General features: G+C 36.8%; 1 protein-coding gene across 1 annotated transcript in view; it reads right to left on the bottom strand.

The window, feature by feature from the left end:
• Positions 1 to 5359: 5359 nt before the first annotated feature.
• The window catches only part of LOC149777783 (multiple epidermal growth factor-like domains protein 8), a 226685-nt gene continuing 209897 nt past the window's right edge, over positions 5360 to 22147 (bottom strand). The window contains exon 34 of the mRNA XM_089938822.1: positions 5360 to 21351. Within this exon, the coding sequence (XP_089794948.1) occupies positions 20393 to 21351 (959 nt within the window). The 3' untranslated portion in view covers positions 5360 to 20392. The remainder of the gene's footprint in view (positions 21352 to 22147) is intronic.

Below are 22147 nucleotides of genomic sequence, written 5' to 3'. Positions count from 1 at the left end.
TAAAACTACATTAAAAATCGAATTCACACACACACACACACACACAGAGAGTTTATGTAAGGTATATATTGTTGTATACACGCACAATCACAAAAGAAAGGGAGTATTCAATGACAGCCAACTCACATATTTACAATCCTTCACCCACATATACAGTGACTGGGGATAAGTGGTATGTTATGATTGGATAACTAACACGTATTCATGCATACCAACACATATCCTTAACTGCACACTATCACCCTCCACTAAAACCCATGTTTAAGGACGAGAAGGAGGGGCGTGATATTGTATAATGACTAACACGTGTTCTTACAGGCAAACACCCATATTTATCTACCAATGTTTAGGGGGAAAATTATACGATATTGTATGATGACTAACGCATATGATTACAGTCCAATACATGATCTTACGAACGAACACAATAATAAGGAAAAAAGGGTGTGGAAACACTAACACTATTTCTTTCCATCCAGTACCCAAACTTAAAACTACACACACACACACACACACACACACATGGAACGGATAATGCTATGATAAGATGACTAAGACAACCTCATATTTAAAACCAACATATATTCTTTCAAGCAAACGCCTACTAGTTATTGGTGTATGATATGGTGTAATGACCAACACGTTCCTTCACAAATCAATACACGTCTTTGCATTCCAAATTGCAGGGGTAAATGTGTGTATTATCTTATGAAAACAATATTTACTCTTACAGACAATGACTTGTCCATTTCAGACACGATCCCATCAAAACAGTCCAATACCCACTCGTACAAACCAATAAATAGTGGAGAGAAGGGCTAGGTATGTTGACTAAAACTAGTTTGTACACACCGACACTTATTCTTCAAATCCAACTCACACGTAAATACCTATAAATTAATGCCTGTGGACAGGAGAGATGTTATGCTGGTGTGTTATCATATAATAACTAACACACACATTTACAGGCACACTGATAACAGATATGATACTGGCTATGATAGGGTATGATAACTAACAGACGCATACTTACAGACCAACATACGTCAAACTAATTTAATTAATTTAATTTGACCAACATGCATACATACGCATACTTACAGACCAACAAATCACGGCCTGGTGCGTATGAATGTGTGGTATGGTTTGATGAATACCCTTCAGACCAACATCAGTCCGTAAAATCGAAAGTAAATGAGGTATGGATGTATGCCACGTTATTATAACAGCAAACACTCTTAAAAACAAATGCTCGTTCCTTAAATAACACCATTGACGTCACACGGGAATTGCCATTGGAGATACAGTTGTACCATCTCCCTCATAGTAAGAGGGGTGGTTAATTTGAAATGGCTGGCGTTATCGAGGGAAAGGACTACCTGGATGGTATAACCCGGTGGGAGTAGAAAGATAGAATATCAACAGAGAACTGAGTAAGACTATTGGGAAAAAATAATGCAATACGAGCCCTGTTAGACAAGATAAAAACAAGCAAAATTTACTCAATAACAATTAACTGAGACAAATCCAATTCAATCTAAGTTATGTCAACAGAATTTAATAGCAGTGTCTAATTTGGAATATTTCATCACATTAACGAATGGTGAAAGGGGCGCAATGTCCATCACATTCCTCTTTTGACCGTATATCAACGTCTTCCTATTTCCTCGAGCCTTCCTATTTCCGTATGCATCATCCCTTTCTGGACTTCCTAGTCCATTGTTCTGAACTCGGCACTTCTTTTCTCGGATTTCCGTTCTCGGACTTGCCCGTCTCTCCTTAGAAAGATGTTCGTTAAAGGAAAAAATTACCCCGAAATCTCTATGTGTACCACTTTCTACACGTACATAAATTCCCTTATTTATCCACACTGCATACATTCTGAACTAATCCGATAGAACATCATCCTCGCCACACAGTGACCGGCCATAAATTAACACGTTAGCGGTATATCTAACGTTACCGTATCTCTTTTCCTACGCTACCACATGCTCGATTACCATTGCGTAAAATTCACGAAATTCTAGCAATCCGTAACTTGAAAGGTTATTTAAACATAACAAAATCAGATATAAATATGCAATTATCGTTAACTCACGATAATCAATATCGTCCCAACAGACCAAAACATGTATTTCATATAACCCTATAAAATCCTACACATATAAAAACTTGGATAGCATGCAATCGTCAATTCTATCAATGAACTAATAACTGAAAAATTAAAGAGATAAATTACATGACAACTAGAGCATCAACAGATTTCCATGATATTGAATAAACGATACATAATATGGATCCTGGTCATATCAAACACATTTGCACAAAACAAACAATCCAAAATAGAAAATTACGTGACATATTTAAATTGCGTACTTTGAAGCTGTTCTCTTTCAAATATTGTGCGTCCTAGCACTAAAACCTGTCCTTTCTTACAAGTGTTACATATATCTGATTTAATTTATATTCGATTTAATTTAATTGTTTGTAAGTTCAAAAATCTTTTTATTTTTAATTTCATTACATGTCAAAATAATTTAGTTTTGTTTGCTAGGAACTCGATATTTTTTCAGAAAAAGTTTGACCTTGACTCTTCAGTCTAAACACCTAAAGCTGACCTAGTTCCCGACCTTTATTTAGAAATCAGTGAGGACATTATTGCAATGCCCTGGTCAATCTCACTGAGTCATATTTGTTAGCATTTCAAGTTTTAAACACCGACACGGCGGGGGTGGGGGGAGGAAGGTCGAAGTGACACTTCACAAAGACTTTATGGTTTAAATGTGATACAATTTTAATGCTCAATGCATTCAACTTTAAGGTTCAAAACAATTAAAAATTTGACACTTCACAACAGTGTTCATAAAAAAGATGTTGAATCAAATTGTTTATCGATTATGAAAGACAATTGTTCTTTGAATAATAATTTGTGAAAATAATACAACAACCTTTGAATATTACTAGCTATCGAATTGTGCATTATTGATTGGAGTCGCATCTGGGGCTATTTTGTCATGCTCATAAATTGAAAACTGCAGTTCATCAGCCGGAAGGTAATGAATTGCCAAGGATCATATATTCTTTCGAGCCTGCCTCTTTCCACTAAAGTAAAAGCTATGTGATAAACGGGATCTTAAATGAATAATGAATTGGTATTGCATTGCAAAATCTGGAAACTATTTGGATCATTTCATGGATTCAACATTAAAGCGTTGCCCATTTGAGAACTTTCTCTACATATGATATCGTATTATATCAAAGCCCCTTCCCCTTCAGTTAGTTTTTCATTTATCGGTGTGTATTTTTGTTAAAAAATTTTTAGTGTTTTTTGTATCGTACCATTTCATAAACCTTACACCTTAAACAGTATTGTCTAAAGATGAGTATTGGATTGTAAGTATGTAAGAGACTCTACAGGGCTATCTTATGCCCACATCTTCTTCATAATTTGCATATGGTCAGTCGAAAAGGGGAGGCTTAAGGAGGTCAGGCAGGGGAGTGTACCCTGTAGCTAGATTCAGAAACTTGAGGTCACAATGTTGGATGGGGGAGGGTGCACACACTGACCATCTCTTTAGCTGCCTAGCAAACCTTTCGACATTACAAAACCTATGAGAAAGTTTCCTGACCATATCCAAATTTGGAAACAGAAGACATAGGTGTGAGGTAGAAGCCACTGGAGAGAAACTACATGGTGCAGTTTTCTTGTCCTCCAGGCCCCGAGTGCTATGCACACAAATCCCATGCTATAAAGCTGTAAAATGCCTTATCAAATGAGCAGATCTCTTCATGCTCTTCTGAGTCAATGGGTGTGAGAGGGAAAGGGAATTAATGGAAGAAGACGCTGTCTCAGCCTATTTTACTTGTAACTCATTTGAGTCCATTATGCCTAGTAGTGCATCTTCGTCCTGCTCTCGCTCCTGGGAGGCAGCACTTGGTGACCGGTGCCTCTCTGATGCAAGGGAAACATGGGAGATAGAGGGACCTCATCCCATTAACTCTTCAACATGGAGCGATAAAATTGTCCCTTGTGGCAAACACAGCAGGGGAATGAGAATGCCTTTTGTCCTTCCTTAAGCATCTTTGGTGCGGGACCAGCCTTCCTCCTTATTTTTGTCTCTACGTTTTGTTGAGGTGCGGTATGCAAAATCAACCCTGCTATAAGACCAAGCCTCTGACGTCCATGGCAGCATGCGTGTAAATGGGAAGGATACGTCACTGAAATGGGTGCCCCCACATTATGTCCAAGCTCTGCAACATATTGCTGCCAAAGAAATCTTTGAAAACAAGGAACAATAACAAAAAATGATTAGGGGCCGTCCATTTAGTACATACGCATGGAGGGGGAGGGGGAGTAACCCAAATGCATACGCTTGCGTATGGAGGGTCTACTGACAATGTACGTACGCATAGGAAAGGGGGCAGGTGAAACTTCGATAATAATTTGTCTAATACGTAACCTGTTCGACTGGGTTCAGTCAGCGTTTGAATTTTAGCGGACACTACACAAACTTTTTAAAGTTATGCAGCTTATCGGATGCGGGAGGTCCAACCCAGACCGAGTCATACCAAGGACTTATCAAAATGGTACTAGCAGCTAGGCACTCAGCATTATGATGTTAGTGTTAGGACTGGTCAGCCTGGTGTCAGCATGTTGTTGTTGTTGTTGTGGGGTTTAACGCCATTTTTCAGCACACGATAGGCTATACATGGTGGCCAGTATTAATGGTGGAGGAAGAACCCGGGAAAACACGGAAAGAACCACCGACCCACGAGAAGCTACTGGCAAGCTTTCTCACATACCCACATTGGCTGAATCCTAGACTCGAACCGCCGCAGAAAGAGGTGAGATGGCAGTGATCCGTAACGAAGAGCGCTTTAGACCACTCGGCCACTCGGGGCCCCTGGTGTCAGCATGATGTAACTGGGTGGGACATGATGCTACATGGCTGTGGCATGATGCCCCAGTGCTAGACATCACTGTAAACTGTCAAACTGCAGACATTATTGCGATATGATTGAAAATTGTTAAAGCTACGTTAACAATCCAGATCACATACACACAAACGTCATCAGGAAAGGGACGATTACTGCAGCAAATGGGCCTGTAACGTGGGGAACTGGGTCTGCGTTCTTTTAGTTCCGACTTTCTAGAGCTTTCCATTTCATGGGAGGACCGAATTTTTTTTTGTCGTAAGTTCGTGGGTAATTCTGTCCTGGAAAGATAAACTACGCAACTGCAACATGTATTATTGATATTAAAGCAGCAGACTACAGCGCTAACAGAATTACTTTCAATTACTTCTTTTATAAGATCACAGCGGAAATAAACTGGGATAGTAACAAAATAGGACAATCGTTTTATTTATGTCATTTTATTCAGTATGTTGATGGACACGACTCACCACCTATTTAATACATGATATAGAAATCTGCACATAACAAATATACAGAACTGGCCAATGACGATAACTGTACTAAATATGATACATTCATATATACTGTGAAAATAACTTTAATCATGGGACAAAAGCACATCAACCACAAACTGCATTGTTATACCAGTCAGAGACAAAATCAACAAAACAAAAGCATCAGAGGTCATAATATTACTTCAACCCCATAATTCTAAACTGAAATACAGATTAGATTTAGGTTTTCTTCAAAGTTTTCAACTTTTCATTGTTTACGATACATGTGCTTAGGATGGCAAGAATTTTTTTTAAAACCAAGGGTACAAAGTTAAGGAATTGTACTTTACCTGGGCATAATGTGTTCCAACTGTATGTATTTTACTTAGGCATAATGTGTATAAATGGTACTGTAATTTACCTAGACATAATGTGTGCCCATGATATTGTTCTTTACCTAGGCATAATGTGTGCCCATGATATTGTTCTTTACCTAGGCATAATGTATTCCAACTGTATCTATTTTACCAAGGCATAATGTGTGTTCATGGTACTGTACTTTACCTAGGCATAATGTGTGCCTATGGTACTGTAATTTGCCTAGACATAATGTGTGCCTATGATATTGTTCTTTACCTAGGCATAATGTATTCCAACTGTATCTATTTTACCAAGGCATAATGTGTGTTCATGGTACTGTACTTTACCTAGGCATAATGTGTGCCTATGGTATTGTAATTTACCAAAACATAATGTGTGCCCATGATATTGTTCTTTACCTAGGCATAATGTGTGCCCATGGTACTGTAATTTACCTAGGCATAATGTATTCCAACTGTATCTATTTTACCAAGGCATAATGTGTATAAATGGTACTGTAAATTACCTAGGCATAATGTGTATGTATTATACTGAACATTCAATAGGCATAGTGTGTGCCCAACAGCACACACCAAGCTCTGCCCAAAAAATATGTACTGGCAGAACTTTATCTCCAATGCTTGCTTCAAAGTATATACAAAATAAACAGTGTGAACCCTGATCTGTCTGTACATTATTTAATGCAGACCTTGGTCTACAATGCTTGCCTTAAATGACGCATAGAAGAAACATGGACCTGATGTGTCAGTATATTATGTGATGGCAGACCTTGGTCAACAATGCTCCGTGTACGGCATGTGCTATACATGAAGAAATAAGGAGTCAAAAAGTAGGTCCAATACAATATGTAACTCATATGACTTTATCAAGTTGGCTGTACACAAATATTGCCCTTGCTTTTCCAAATACTGAAATATGTACATTAAATGCAACGAAGTTAACAATGACTACAGAGAGAGATTAAATATTATACAATATGACAAAAACAGAGTTTCAAAATACAGCCAAAACAAATAGGCCATGACCTTTGACCTTCGTTTCAAGCTTGCATTCAAAGCACTGCTGTACATCTAATTTAAATCAAAGCAATTTTCACACTGATTTTATATAAAAGTATGCATCCCACAATTCACTGCTTTATGTAAATGTGTTCCATAATGAAATTACAGGCCCACAAGGCACTGCTTTATAATCAGAAAGAAAAAATATAATAAGCAAGTCATGCTGAGCTCATCAAACAAGAAGCAAATGGAAAACAAAAAGCTTCATAAAATATTTCAATGTAAGTGACACAGGGCAAAAGACTAAGGTGTCAGCAAGTGCAGAGAGATTTGACTTTGCTCTACAAAGAGACATCCGATCTGAATAAAATGAACTGTAAACAACATCTTAAAACAAATATTGGTATCATGTTTGCCTTAACAAAAACAGTTCTATGTCTATTGTGTTTTGACAAAACTGTAAAGAAACCTATATACTGTAATTCGTAATAAATCTATTGCCGTGAAGTTATTCTGTACTTACTCCTAAAACAATAATGGGGGCATGGGGAGGGGTCTGTTGTTAAAAATAATTAAAGTCTGCAGCTTGAATCAATTGCAGCAATAGTTAAGATGCTGCTGTGAGACCAAAGAACCCCATTTGGATCTGGTCCTGTGTTCTGCATGTTACTGTGAGATTACTAAAATCCCATCTGGACCTGGTCAAGTGTTCTACAACAATCTGAGAATCAATCTCAAGTACGAGCTACGAGCCAAAAGGTCAGATATCATAGTTGGATTAAAGACAAGTGATTGAAAAGAACAGAATCAGCTAATGTATTCGGATTAAAGACAAGTGACTGAAAAGAACAGAATCAGCTAATGTACTCGGATTAAAGACAAGTGATTGAAAAGAACAGAAAGCAAATAATTTACTTGGAATAAAGGCAACAGAGTCAAAAAGAAAACATGGAACTTTAAAGATCCATATTTACAAAACTGCCTATTCCGGTATTCTAAGACAATTCTCTAGTTTTAAAAAATGTCAGAAATTTCTCTTGTCAAACATTTATTTCAAAGCTTCTGTAACAAAGGTCGTGAATAAGCTAGTATAAATTTGGCATCTGTCCCAAAAAGTTTCATGATAGTCTGCTTCCATCATACAATGAATAATTCTGAAAATAATAAACCAAAGTTTCCAAGCAAAAGGCAAGAATTGAGCATGAACCATTGGTATCAGCATAGCACTATGAACAGACATTATAAAGACGTGAACAGACATTATAAAGACGTGAACAGGCACTACAAAGACGTGAACAGACATTACGAAGATGTGAACAGACACTACGAAGACGTGAACAGACATTACGAAGACGTGAACGGACACTACGAAGATGTGAACAGACACTACGAAGACGTGAACAGACATTACGAAGACGTGAACGGACACTACAATGACGTGAACAGACATTACGAAGATGTGAACAGACACTACGAAGACGTGAACAGACATTACGAAGACGTGAACAGACACTAAGAAGATGTGAACAGACATCATGAAGATGTTATGATTCAAGGAATGAAGGAGAAGCAGTGCTATGTCAACAGCAGTCCCTGTTCTCATGTTTATCTAATGCTGTCTGAAATGGACACGTACAAGTTAGAATATTCATGCTAACTTTCTTAATAGAATTACACATGCGGTCGAGATGTAATTTACACAAAATAAAAATGTTTTTTCAACAAGATCGTGTTTTTTACCCAGTGAGAATGTTGTAATATTATGATAAACTGGCAATGCAGTAGAAGACACTGTCACTATGGTACTTGATAATGAGAAAGGTCGGTATACAAGAAGCATTGAATGTAACATAGATAAACAAGGATTGTATAATTAGATACACTTATTTACAGATATATTTATCTTAAACCATACATTCTTCATTCTCAGACTATACAACACCTATGAAATTATGAATTATACATTAATTTTAACAGGATTTAGTGCTTTCTTCTATATATTTACAAAATCATGATTGACTAGGTAAATAAAAGCTTAATACCAAGATCACAAGAGCTATTAAATTTAAGACCAACAAAAGGAGAATTCAAAAGTCATATTCCCTTGCAATATGAATGATATCCATCATGGCACATTGTAAAAAAACCCATTAATTTGGGACAAGAATTCACCAATTAAACACATTATATTTGTACAATTAGGTTCTCCGCGTGTAAATTTAACAGTCCTTTTGGTCTGGGAACTCTAAGAGTGCATACATCTGTTATGTCAGTTACAAACATATCTCAAAACCATTCTAAAAATGCAAGTCCTGCACCAAAGCCAATCAAGCAATCTCACTTGTTAAAATTTTGGAACCACATGAAATCAAAAGCTAGACATAAAGTGAAAGATCATTAATTGAAATGTCATACCTCAAATTAATGACTCCCTCTTTCATGTGTGTCAAAAGTCTTAAATCAGTATCAAAAGTGGTGTTGAATAACCTGACACTGTTCCTTAATTTACAAGAACTGATGCTGGGTCAGCAATTCCATTTCAAATGATCAGAATGTCTGAGCCTACCAAGTTTGAATAATCAAGAACCTGATCTGTTAACATACTGTTTTTTTCCCCAGGTTTTCCTTGTTAATTCTGAAGAAGAAAAATTATTCCATCCTTGCTCACTTATATTTTGAACATATTAACAGGTATAGTCACTTGGATCCAACTGCAAACTGCATAGACACAATCTGCATTTGCACAATATGTAGGCTGATCTGGGTCTATTTACTTTGTTAAGAATAATCAGTAGAAGAAACAACAAAGACCTGATCTGCTGGCGCATTATGAGATGACAAATCTGGGTTTAAGTTTTTTGCAGCTGTCCTTGACTTACAGGCAAGTACAGCTGGTAATGTCTTACAGGCAAGTACAGCTGTCCCTGACTTACGGGCTAGTACAGCTGTCCCTGTCTTACAGGTGAGTGCTGCTGGCCCGTAATTAAAGGCAAGTACCGCTGGCCCTGATTTACAGGTGAGTACAGCAGGCTCTGTCTTACAGGTGAGTACAGCTGTCCCTGACTTACAGGTGAGTACAACTGGCCCTGACTTACAGGTGAGTACTGCTGGCCCGTAATTAAAGGCAAGTACAGCTGGCACTGACTTACATGTGAGTACAGCAGGCCCTGACTTACAAGTAAGTACAGCTGACCCAGTCTTACAGACAAGTACAGCAGGCCCTGTCTTAGAGGTGAGTATAGCAGGCCCTGACTTACAGGCGAGTACAGCTGGCCCTAACTTACAGGCGAGTACAGCTGGTACTGACGTATTGGTGAGTACAGCTGGTCCTGTCTTAGAGGTGAGTACAGCTGGCCCTGACTTACAGGTGAGTACAGCTGGTCCTGTCTTAGAGGTGAGTACAGCTAGTCCTGGCTTACAGGCAAGTACAGCTGATCCGGGCTTAGAGGTGAGTACAGCTGGCCCTGTCTTTGAGGTGAGTACAGCAGGCCCTGACTTACAGGTAAGTACAGCAGGCCCTGACTTACAGGCAAGTACAGCTGGCCTGACTTACAGGTGAGTACAGCTGATCCCGACTTACAGGCGAGTACAGCTGCCCCTGACTTACAGACAAGTACTGCTGACCCTGACTTAAAGGAGAGTACAGCTGGACCTGTCTTACAGGTGAGTACAACAGGCCCTGTCTTAGAGGTGAGTACAGCAGACCCTGACTTACAGGTGAGTACAGCTGGTCCTGTCTTACGAATACAGCAGGCCCTGATTTATAGGTGAGTACAGTTGGCCCTGACTTACAGGTGAGTACAGCTGGCCCTGTCTTAGAGGTGAGTACAGCAGGCCTTGTCTTAGAGGTGAGTACAGCAGACTCTGACTTACAGGTGAGTACAGCAGGCCCTGACTTACAGGTGAGTACAGCTGGCCCTGTCTTACAAGTGAGTACAGTTGGCCCTGTCTTACAGGTGAGTACAGCTGGCTCTGTCTTACAAGTGAGTACAGCAGGCCCTGATTTATAGGTGAGTACAGCTGGCCCTGACTTACAGGCGAGTACAACAGGCCCTGTCTTAGAGGTGAGTACAGCAGGCCCTGACTTACATGCAAGTACAGCTGGCCCTGTCTTACAAGTGAGTACAATTGGCCCTGTCTTACAGGTGAGTACAGCCTAATGAACAGCATCAGTAAGGTGATAAACCATGTAGATTAAGACCATCTGTATGGCTAATGGGATTCAAGAATCAAAAGACAGATACAATAGTGTTACCATCTTAGATTCTGCAATCTCTATGTCCATTTACTGATAGTTTCATTACATTTTTAACAAGCCACTCTGGTTGAATGACGTAATGTCAGAAATATCGACTGAGATATTGAACTTTTATGGAAAAGGGAATGGATGGAGAAAGAAATTAACGGTCAAATATTGTTATAGTTTTTCTGAAAAGTCAATGCTCTTATAAAGATGTAGTGCACCTTGTGTGAAAAGGACATGAATTATGCTTTAATGAAGGCTTTAAAGAGCTGTCAGAATGGATATTCATGAACTTTAAAGAGCACTGTGGAAATGAATATTCATGGGCCTTAAAGAGCTCTACTTGACTGAATATTCATGAGTTTTAAGGAGCTCAGCTGAATCGAATATTCAATATCTTTAAAGAACAATCTGGGAACGAATATTCATGAACTTTGAAGATCTATGTTAGAATGAATATTCATGAGTTTTACAGAGAAATGCTGGAATGAATATTCATGATTAAAACAGTCTGGAAAACATAATTTAGATAATCTGGTGAGTATGAACGTCAAATTGATGTATTTTTTATTTGCTGTTATTGTAATGAAGTATTTTTAATTCTCACTATTGTTTATAGTGGGATTAAATGGAATATCCCCATTCACTCTTGCCTCCAATTTCCCAATGTATTTTTTTTTGGAGGGAAGGACAATGTGCTGTGCCTTTAGAAGGGGTGAATACCCTAGTAAAACTTGATTTTTAAACAGTTGGACTTGGGATATGGCAGGCAATGATGGAAGAAAAGAACAAAGTATTATATATTGGTACAAATATGAATAGTTAAATAACAAAGAGGTTCCATAGGAGCCAGTCTAAATGATTTCTATTTACTGAGTTCCTGAGAATCATTTTCAGTTAGTAAGAGGGGAGGGGGTACTAGATCCCATGTAAAATAGGGACGAGTATGCCCACACCGCCATTCCAATCATCAGGTCTTTTAAATAGCTCCAGTCTAATGCCTGTACATGTGAATATGATAATAACCAACAATCTTTCATACTTGAATTGGTTCATTAAGAAATTGTAAAATTTTAATAAACAGTTGACTTGCCAACAAATAGCACATGTATTTCTCAATAAACAGAATAAGTCAAAGAAACTGTTTTTATGCTTGCATCAGTTATTCAGAATACAAATGAAACTGAGAATGTAGAACTATGTGTGTAAATATTATTTCTGTATCTGTATGCACAGCCCAACTAGTGTACTCCCAATTAACAGAAAAAAGGAACATTTCATTGTAATAGGGTTAAAGATAGGCATAACAACAATTAAACATGTTTGAATATCATTAAAAGTATCGTGAATGATACATCGAAATCTTGCGTATTATGATACATATTGTATATGAAGTGACCAGATGAAACCCAGGTGTAGTATCTACAGCATCATGATTAAATCTGAAATACAGATCATTTTGATGTGAAGAAGAAAAAAAAACAGTCAAATGTTTGTTTGCTATGAGCAACCATTCAATATTCTGATAGCACTACAATGAACACATGATTACTGTTGGCTCTACAATGAACATGATACAAAAACACTGCTGGTACTACAATGAACATGATACAAATACACTGCTAGCACTACAATGAACATGATACAAAAACACTGCTCATACTACAATGAACATGATATAAATACACTGCTAGCACTACTACAAAACATGATACAAAATCACTGTAAGCACTACAATGAACACGATACAAAATCACTGCTAGCACTACAATGAACACGATACAAATAAACTGTAAGCACTACAATAAACATGATACAAAAACACTGCTAGCACTACAATGAACATGATACAAAATCACTGCTAGCACTACAATGAACATGATACAAAATCACTGCTAGCACTACAATGAACATGATACAAAATCACTGCTAGCAATACAATGAACATGATACAAAATCACTGCTAGCACTACAATGAACATGATACAAAAACACTGCTAGCACTACAATGAACATGATATAAATACACTGCTAGTACTACAAAACATGATACAAAATCACTGTAAGCACTACAATGAACACGATACAAAATCACTGCTAGCACTACAATGAACATGATACAAATACACTGCTAGTACTACTACAAAACATGATACAAAATCACTGCTAGCACTATAATAAACATGATACAATGACACTGCTAGCACTACAATGAACGTGATACAAATACACTGCTAGCACTACTACAAAACATGATACAAAATCGCTGCTAGCACTATAATAAACATGATACAATGACACTGCTAGCACTATAATAAACATCATACAAACACCATGAAATTATTTCCAATTATTAAGAATACTGACGATCTGAAAGGTTAACGAAATCCATGGAAACATAAATTGATAATTATTTGATAATCGTGCTCCTTTAATGACCTTTAGGAGAAATAAATGTTCCGCTAAAAGAAAATGATCTGAAATGTGGATATTTAAATCTTTTCTTCTCTGCTGAAAAAGAAATGATTAGAACAAAAAAATTACAAAGAAAATATTTAAGCAATTAGCAGTATTAACATTTTCTACCGAAATGAATATACACAGACGTTGTCAAATAATATCGAGGGTGGCATGCATTTCCTATTGGCATTAAAAGCAGAGTTATGGTATGGCCAAAGCGCAAACCATGAAACAGAATGACCTAACATTGGCTGATGACTGTAGCACTCTCCATGACAGTCACAAACAAAGTCACGTGACTCTACAAGTGATACTGTCTGTCTGAGAAAATGACCCTAACAGAGACTCAAACTTCAGTGCAGTATTTATTCCAGAGAAGCAGCTATCTTCCATCTCTAAACAATGCTTGCCATGCAATCCAACCAAATATTGCTCCATACCAATAAAAGTTTTGAAAGCCCATCTTAAAAATACTGTAGTGTAGTCTTTACCCTGTATGCAGATGAACTGAGAAAAATAATAATAAACAAAAGTCGAAGACCAACATATGATTTTTCTTCTTTTCTTCTAATATCAATATTTCCATTTCTACTTCAAACTTAGATACTATACTTGCATGGTTAAGTTTGATAGGCCAATTTAGGTTGCTTACAGCAAGCAGAAAATGTTCCATTCTAAACCATTAAGCAGCCATTGACTTCTGCTCCTATTTTAGCAAAAATGTAAGAAAAACTAACGTCATTAAAGAGTTAATAATTTTATACCATATATTCTGAAAAACAATACACCCAGAACTAACTGGCACATTTGACACCCACTAATTATCTTTCTTTCCAAATTAATTATCAAGAATAATACATTTCTGTACAATGAAACATACACAAAAAGTACAAAGCATCTTGTGCATTGGTACAAGGATTGCAATGATATAAAAATGATATGAAAATGATATGAAAATGATATAAAAATGATATGAAAATCTGTTTACATATTAATTATTAAGGATAATATACCTGCTAATATACATGTATCTATATTTTGATAATACATAATAGATGGATGAAAATTTATCATGATTCAATACATGTGTCTGTATATACATAAATATCAATACAATAATAGCCAAATATATTTGTATAAAACACATATCACATATTTGTGTCCAATGAAAAACATGCAATATTTCAAAACTTGTGAGAAAGAGTTGGTGTGGCTTCAGCAAGACTAGAAAATTATCCTGAAAAAAATGCAGTTTCCATTATTCAAGCTATCCAGTTCTTAAGAGAGCTAGATTTGCAACTTTTGATTTTTTTTAGTCAATCATGACAATATACTACAACAAGAGGCCTAAACTGGCCCAATATCACTCACCTGGTTCAAACAAGAAATGATTAATATGTGCAGATGCTGTTCATGATCAATCTCGTTCCAAATCCTGAAGACAATACAAGCTTAGAACAAAGTCGAATTAAAATCGGATCAGAAATATACCTCAAGATTAGTTACAAGCACAAATTTTAGCATTCTCCAAATCATGCAGAATTCAAACAAATAATCAAAACAGAGTTTTAGTTTTGTGGGGTTTAATGCCATTTTATCAATGGCAGCAAGTATATCGGGTGGAGGCAGAACCTGGGAAGAACCACCTACCCATGAAAAGTTACTGGCAAACTTTCTCACATGCCCACACTTGGTCAAGCCAAATCTAGCGAAACAAGTCAGTATACTAAATGCAAAACCACATCATTAATATGTCTCAATTTTGCTCAATGACAAACCTGTCTACAAGCTTTATGATCTCACTCACTGACAAAACCTGTATGCAAGCTTTATGATCTCGCTCATTGACAAACTTGTCTGCAAACTTTATGATCTCGCTTAATGAAAAACCTGTCTGCAAGCTTTATGATCTCGCTCACTGACAAATCTGTCTGCAAGCTTTATGATCTCGCTTAATGAAAAACCTGTCTGCAAGCTTTATGATCTCGCTCATTGACAAAACCTGTCTGCAAGCTTGATGAACTTGCTCATTGACAAAACCTGTATGCAAACTTTATGACCTCGCTCAGTGACAAACCTGTCCGCAAGCGTGATGAACTTGCTCATTGTCAAACTTGTCCAGAAGCTTAGTGATATCAGATTATAAAACAAGTATGATTAAAATCTGATGTAAACCTTTCCTCCTGAGTGGAAACATCGTATTGAAGTTCACTTAATTATTACGCATGGATGGTTCCCATCAATACACTTGTCTCAATTAATCAACAATTATACAACATATGATGTAATTCCTTCTGAAAAAAATAAAGCCTCTTAAGTGGTTACAAAAATCATCTTATCAAAATGTATAAAGTCTGCTTATTATCAAACTTATCCTAGATCCCCAAGAAATTATCAAACTTGTCCAATACCCCAATGAAATTATCAAACTTGTCTTAAGATCCCAAAGAAATTATCAAACTTGTCCAATATCCCAAGGAAATTGTCAAACTTGTCTATGATCCCAAGGAAATTAGTTTACATACCATGTTTGATCAAAATCATATCAAAATTGCATGATCACTTCATTAATATGCATGTTTGTTGCTTATAATCAAACTTATCCATGACCTTAATGATATAAGCCTGCATACCAACCATGGTTAACATCTGATCAGAAAATAAGCTTCTCAGGTGTTCACACATTCAAAAATCACAGCAAGGTGATTTCATTATGTGGGAATCTTGCTCATAATCAAACTTTTCAGAGATCAGGATGATACAAACATTATCAGCCAATCAGATGCAAGACCACCTCATTAATATGCAGAGTGGTAACAAGCTCAGCCAATCAGATGCAAGACCACCTTATTAATATGCAGAGTGGTAACAAGCTCAGCCAATCAGATTCAAAACCACCTCATTAATGCATGGCAGTCACCTATAATCCAACCTGTCTTAAATCTTGATATGAGCCTACATGCCAAGTGTGATCAAAACCTCATACATAATGAAGCCTCAAGAACAGGCATGGGCAACATCCTCCAGGGCAAGGGTCATATAAGTCATATTAAAAACCATATCATATGATACAAATTAACATATAAAACTAGGCTGTTTGCCCACCCTGCACTAGAATGTCTCTTTGCAAATACATGCCAAGTGTGATCAAGCCTCAAACATAATAAAGCCTCTAGAATGTCTCTGTATAAGTACTGATGGAGAGACTCTGGCTGCTGGACCATACTATAAACTCTCTGGGGCTTTTTGGCCAGGTGAGCTAAAAACCTACAAGAAAGAAAAAATCTGTAGACTTCCTAACTCTTTATACATACATACATACATACATACATACATACATACATACACACACACATATGCACGCACATATGCACACACACACACACATACATACATAATGAGTATGTAGGTTTTAAAACATACGCGTGCAATTATATTTCAAACATCAAAATTTGTGACATTTTCAAAAAGCTGTTATATTTATGTAATCAATCTATCTTAAGATAAAGCCACAGGTAAATCAAATACAAACTTTATATTGGATAATGAATTGCAACAAAGATAAAGTTGACTGTTTACGAACTATGATTAGTTTACAACTGTAGATTTTTTACATGTATCTCTGTTTCCCCAAATTTTTACTATAGTATACAGCAGATAGATTGAATTATTCTGACAATGTACAGATTTATTAGGGTCCACCCATCAGAACAAATACAAATAGAGAGATCATCATAAATGCTGCAACTATCAAATCATCTGAGCATTTTTTTAGTTCCTATTTCACAGAGAGTTGCATACAACTATTTTATCAAAAGAAGAAATAAATAATAAATAAATGAAAAGTCATAAGTCACACGTAGCAGAGTTTGTTACTCCAATGTAATGTACTCTTGTGGAACAGTGTAGCCAAGTTTATTATTTTGACATAATGTACTCTTGCAGAACAGTGTAGCAAAGTTTGTTACCGCAATGTAATGTACTCCTGTGGAACAGTGTAGCCACGTTTGTTACTGCAATGTAATGTATTCTTGTGTTAAAGTGTAGCCAAGTTTCTTGCTGGATTGTAATATACTCTTGTTGAGCAGTGTAGCCAAGTTTGTTAATGCAATGTAATATACTCTTGTTGAGCAGTGCAGCCAAGTTTGTTAATGCAATGTATTGTACTCTTGTGGAACAGTGAAGCCAAGTTTGTTAATGCGATGTAATATACTCTTGTTGAGCAGTGTAGCCAAGTTTGTTACTGCAATGTAATATACTCTTGTTGAGCAGTGTAGCCAAGTTTGTTACTGCAATGTCATGTACTCTTGTAGAACAGTGCAGCAGAGTTTATTACTCAGATTTAATGTACTCTTGTGGAATCATGTAATGACGGTTGGTTTGATACTTTACAGCAAGTAGTATATTTGGTGCAAGGTAAGTGGAGTCAAGTGCTTTGTCCAAGTGCCTATTACATTACCCAACAAGGGCTAATCTGATGGTAGGATTTGAACCTACACCCCTTCTGTCACTAGTCTTTTATTGGTAACCACTGAGACACCATGACTCTACAGTTAAAAAATCGATGATACATGGAATTTAAACCATGCAGATTCATTCCATCTCTTCTCTGTGCACATAAATGGATTAATAATGCTTTTCAACAACTTATGATGGGATTAACAGAATCCATCACATAAAATGGTATGAAAAAGAGCACTCTCATCTGTGGGTAGGAATGTAAGGGTAGGAATGAGTACAGTTCTTGTGCAGGATTTAGTCAAGTTCCTGGCCACAAATTCTGATCCAAAGGCGGGATTTCCCTTTACCACAAATTCTGATCCCAAAGGTGGGATTTCCCTTTACCACAAATTCTGATCCTAAAGGTGGGATTTCCCATTACCACAAATTCTGATTCTAAAGGTGGGATTACACTTTTCCACAAATTATGGTCCTAAATATGGGATTTCTCTTTGCCACAAATTCTGATCCCAAAGGTGGAATTTCTTTTTTCCACAAATTCTCATCCTAAAGGTGTGATTTCCCTTTACCACAAATTCTGATCCAAAGGTGGGATTTCCCTTTACCACAAATTTTTATCCTAAAGGTGGGATTTCCCATTATCACAAATTCTGATCCTAAAGGTGGGATTTCCCTTTACCACAAATTTTTATCCTAAAAGTGGGATTTCCCATTACCACAAATTCTGATCCTAAAGGTGGGATTACACTTTTCCACAAATTATGGTCCTAAATATGGAATTTCTCTTCACCACAAATTCTGATCTCAAAGGTGGAATTTCTTTTTTTTAACAAATTCTCATCCTAAAGGTGGGATTTCCTTTTTTCACAAATTCTGATCCCAAGAGTAGGATTTCTTTATTGCACATCAGCAAATATGATGCATATGTGGTTTTTCATCTCTCAAATAAATAGTGATTAAGGAAGAAAATTCAGCATCATTTGTACGGATATGGCTTTGGAAATTCCATATTTTCTAAAAATAATTTTGTCTCATCCATTAGAATCATAAAATGTTTAGTTCATAATAAAGAAATTTGTTGTCAAAAACAAGGATTACTGTTTACATGCCATCAAATGTGTCTTTCAAAACTAAAAATGCAAAGAAACACTCCAAACGATCATGACACTATAAGCAAAATGGCATCATCTGCAGCATCGAGTTCACTCATTTGGGATAGGTGCATCCCACATACCTTTATCACATGGGTAATCTGTACTACACATATACAGGAATAAAGGCATTGCTTTTCCTCGATTGGTTTACTTGTACATTAACTCTTTATGAAATGAGTAATTTATTCAATCTATTTCATAAGACTTCATCTACAATAAAAGAAAACTATGAACCAGCATCAACATACTGAAAAGGTAATGCTGCTCGAGATGAGCCGTAATAGCAAGACTTTCAGCATGGCCATTGTAGTGGTCATTGTAGTGACCATTGTAGTGGCCATAATGGATATCAGATCAGCACCATTTTCATTTAGGACCAACAAGACATCTTACGTCTTTTGTTGAAAATCCCATGTTGATATAATCACCCATTCTGGTTGAAAACCCCATACTGATATGGTCAACCCTTCAGGAGTAACAGCGATAAAATATGGTTGCCATGGCAGCCATACTAGGACAGGTTGGTGCCATTTTCATTAAGGACCAGCTATATATCATAAGTCTTCTGGAGGAAACCTTTTATTGATAAATCTTTCTGTCCAGCAGGAACAAGATTTTCAAGATGGCAAACCCTTTTGGATACCAGATCGGCACTAATTTAATTTTGGACCAACTAGACATCATAAAAAGACTTTTAGCAAAACAATCCATCTTTCATGCAAGAGGAACTGTAATAAGAAATTCAAGATGTAGGGATGATCACATGAAAAGTTTCATGGCAATCATCAAAGTATGGTAACAGAAATAGGGATAATAAATTCATGCTAAGAGATGGACACTGAACAAGTATAACCAGTCAAGCCAAGGACCCCAAACAAGCAAGAATCTACTAGTAAGTATCAATTTTGAAACAGAAACCTGTCTAAACAAAACTGGACGGATAATGGACAACAAAAGTTTTGGTACAATAGTGAGATGTACAAGTTTGTGGACTGTTCTTTACAATCTCTAATCTTGCATGTAGCTTTTATCCATACAAATGCAAGGTAACCGAAAATTCATATGACTTCTTACTGAATCAAATTACACAACATTTGTAAACAAAAGAAATACAACCTGGTATGTACATAGTCTTTGAAACCTGGCTTCCAAATGTTTATGGAAAATGATATTAGCTGAAGAAACAAGCAACAATACATAACAAGACTGACCTGGATTCCATCTATGAAATAATGAATATCAATAACAAAATGAAATTGGCTTCTATATTCACAGACTACATCAATATACTGATGGGCTAGTGCGACACCGATTAAAATTTTTAGATGTAGGTGCACCCATCTGAACCCTCATTGTAAGTGTTGAACCGAGACACAACTTGGATGGAGCCAGTGCACCCCCTGGTAGCTGAAACATCACAGTTCCGACGGCAGCTATGCCATCATCCAAAGGTTCGATAGCAATGGGAATTGTTTCTACAGAGCTTGATTTCTGTACTGAGTGGTATGGCACACTATTTGCTTTCTGTACTGATTGGTAAACATTGTCTGGTATACTTGGCAAGAGGTGGGTTCTTAGTGACCCCATGTGAGTCTTATTATGTGGTTGTGTTGGTGGGGTCACTGAGGTCAAAGAGGAGTGTTCAATTAGTACTAGAACTTTTGCAAACGGTCTTGAAGCCATATGCTGCATTTCTCTTGCTCTCTGTTGTCGACTTCTCCTCGAGTCAAAGACTTGCTTTGTTTTCCAGAGCAATACACACATTGCAAGGAAAAGAAAAAAGCATGAAAAGAATACAGAAAAGAAAACAAACAGATCTATATGAGGTTGGTCCTGGCGAAAGTACAAACTTCCATAAGTTTCATTCTGATCATCTGCTCCCCTGCTCACAAACACGATGTAAAATCGTGATGTTCGTAAATCAAGCTTCTCATTGGGCAAAGTGATGACCAAACGATACTGCACATCCCGTATGATGAGGATTGTTCCAGGAACAGAGACAGTGATGAAAGTGTTCATATCTTTGGCTTGAATTTCATTCAAATAATAATACAGGCCTGAAGATGCATTTGCATCCCGCTTGTGAATTTCATGCTCTATGCTCCGACGCTTTCGTTTTTTCACATCCAATAAGTCCTCACTGTAAATGCTGCTGTCAAATCTTACGTAGTGAACACCAGTCCTTTTATCAATGTCCACCATAAATGTCATCTCACTTGGAGAAAAGTAAACATCCATCCCTGCAAGACAAAAGATGGACATGATACTGACAAGAGTAACATGTACAATGTAATTTATACTGATATAAATAATGTACAATGGTCACAATATTGACATAAGTAACATGTACAATGAAAACGACATTGACATAAGTAACTGGTACAATGTAATTTATACTGACATGAGTATCATGTACAATGGACATGATACTGACAAGAGTAACATGTACAATGTAATTTATACTGACATGAGTAATGTACAATGGACACGATATTGACATAAGTAACATGTACAATGGAAATGACATTGACATAAGTAACATGTACAATGTAATTTATACTGACATGAGTATCATGTACAATGGACATGATACTGACAAGAGTAATATGTACAATGTAATTTATACTCACATGAGTATCATGTACAATGGACATGATACTGACATGAGTAACATGTACAATGGAAACGACACTGACATAAGTAACACGTACAATGTAATTTATACTGACATGAGTATCATGTACAATGGACATGATAAAATAAGCAGATGAAAAAGTGTCCTTATTAAAGTATGCAGATGAAAAAGAAAGTGTCCTTATTAAAGTAAGCAAAAGTGCCCTCATTGCTAATATTGACATGAGTAACATGTACAATGGACATGATATTGTGTGTGTGTGATTTGGATTTTTAACGTAACTTTAACAATTTTTCAGTAATATCACTAAGATGTCTGCAGTGTGGCAGTTTATAGTGGTCTAGCACTGGGGCATCATGCCGTTGGCATGCAGCATGATGTCCCACCCAGTCACATTATCC

Source organism: Sinohyriopsis cumingii, chromosome 17 (assembly GCF_028554795.1).
Source record: "Sinohyriopsis cumingii isolate HCF-2022 chromosome 17, ASM2855479v2, whole genome shotgun sequence".
NCBI lineage: Eukaryota > Metazoa > Mollusca > Bivalvia > Unionida > Unionidae > Sinohyriopsis > Sinohyriopsis cumingii.
This window is presented reverse-complemented; position numbering and strand designations above follow the sequence as displayed.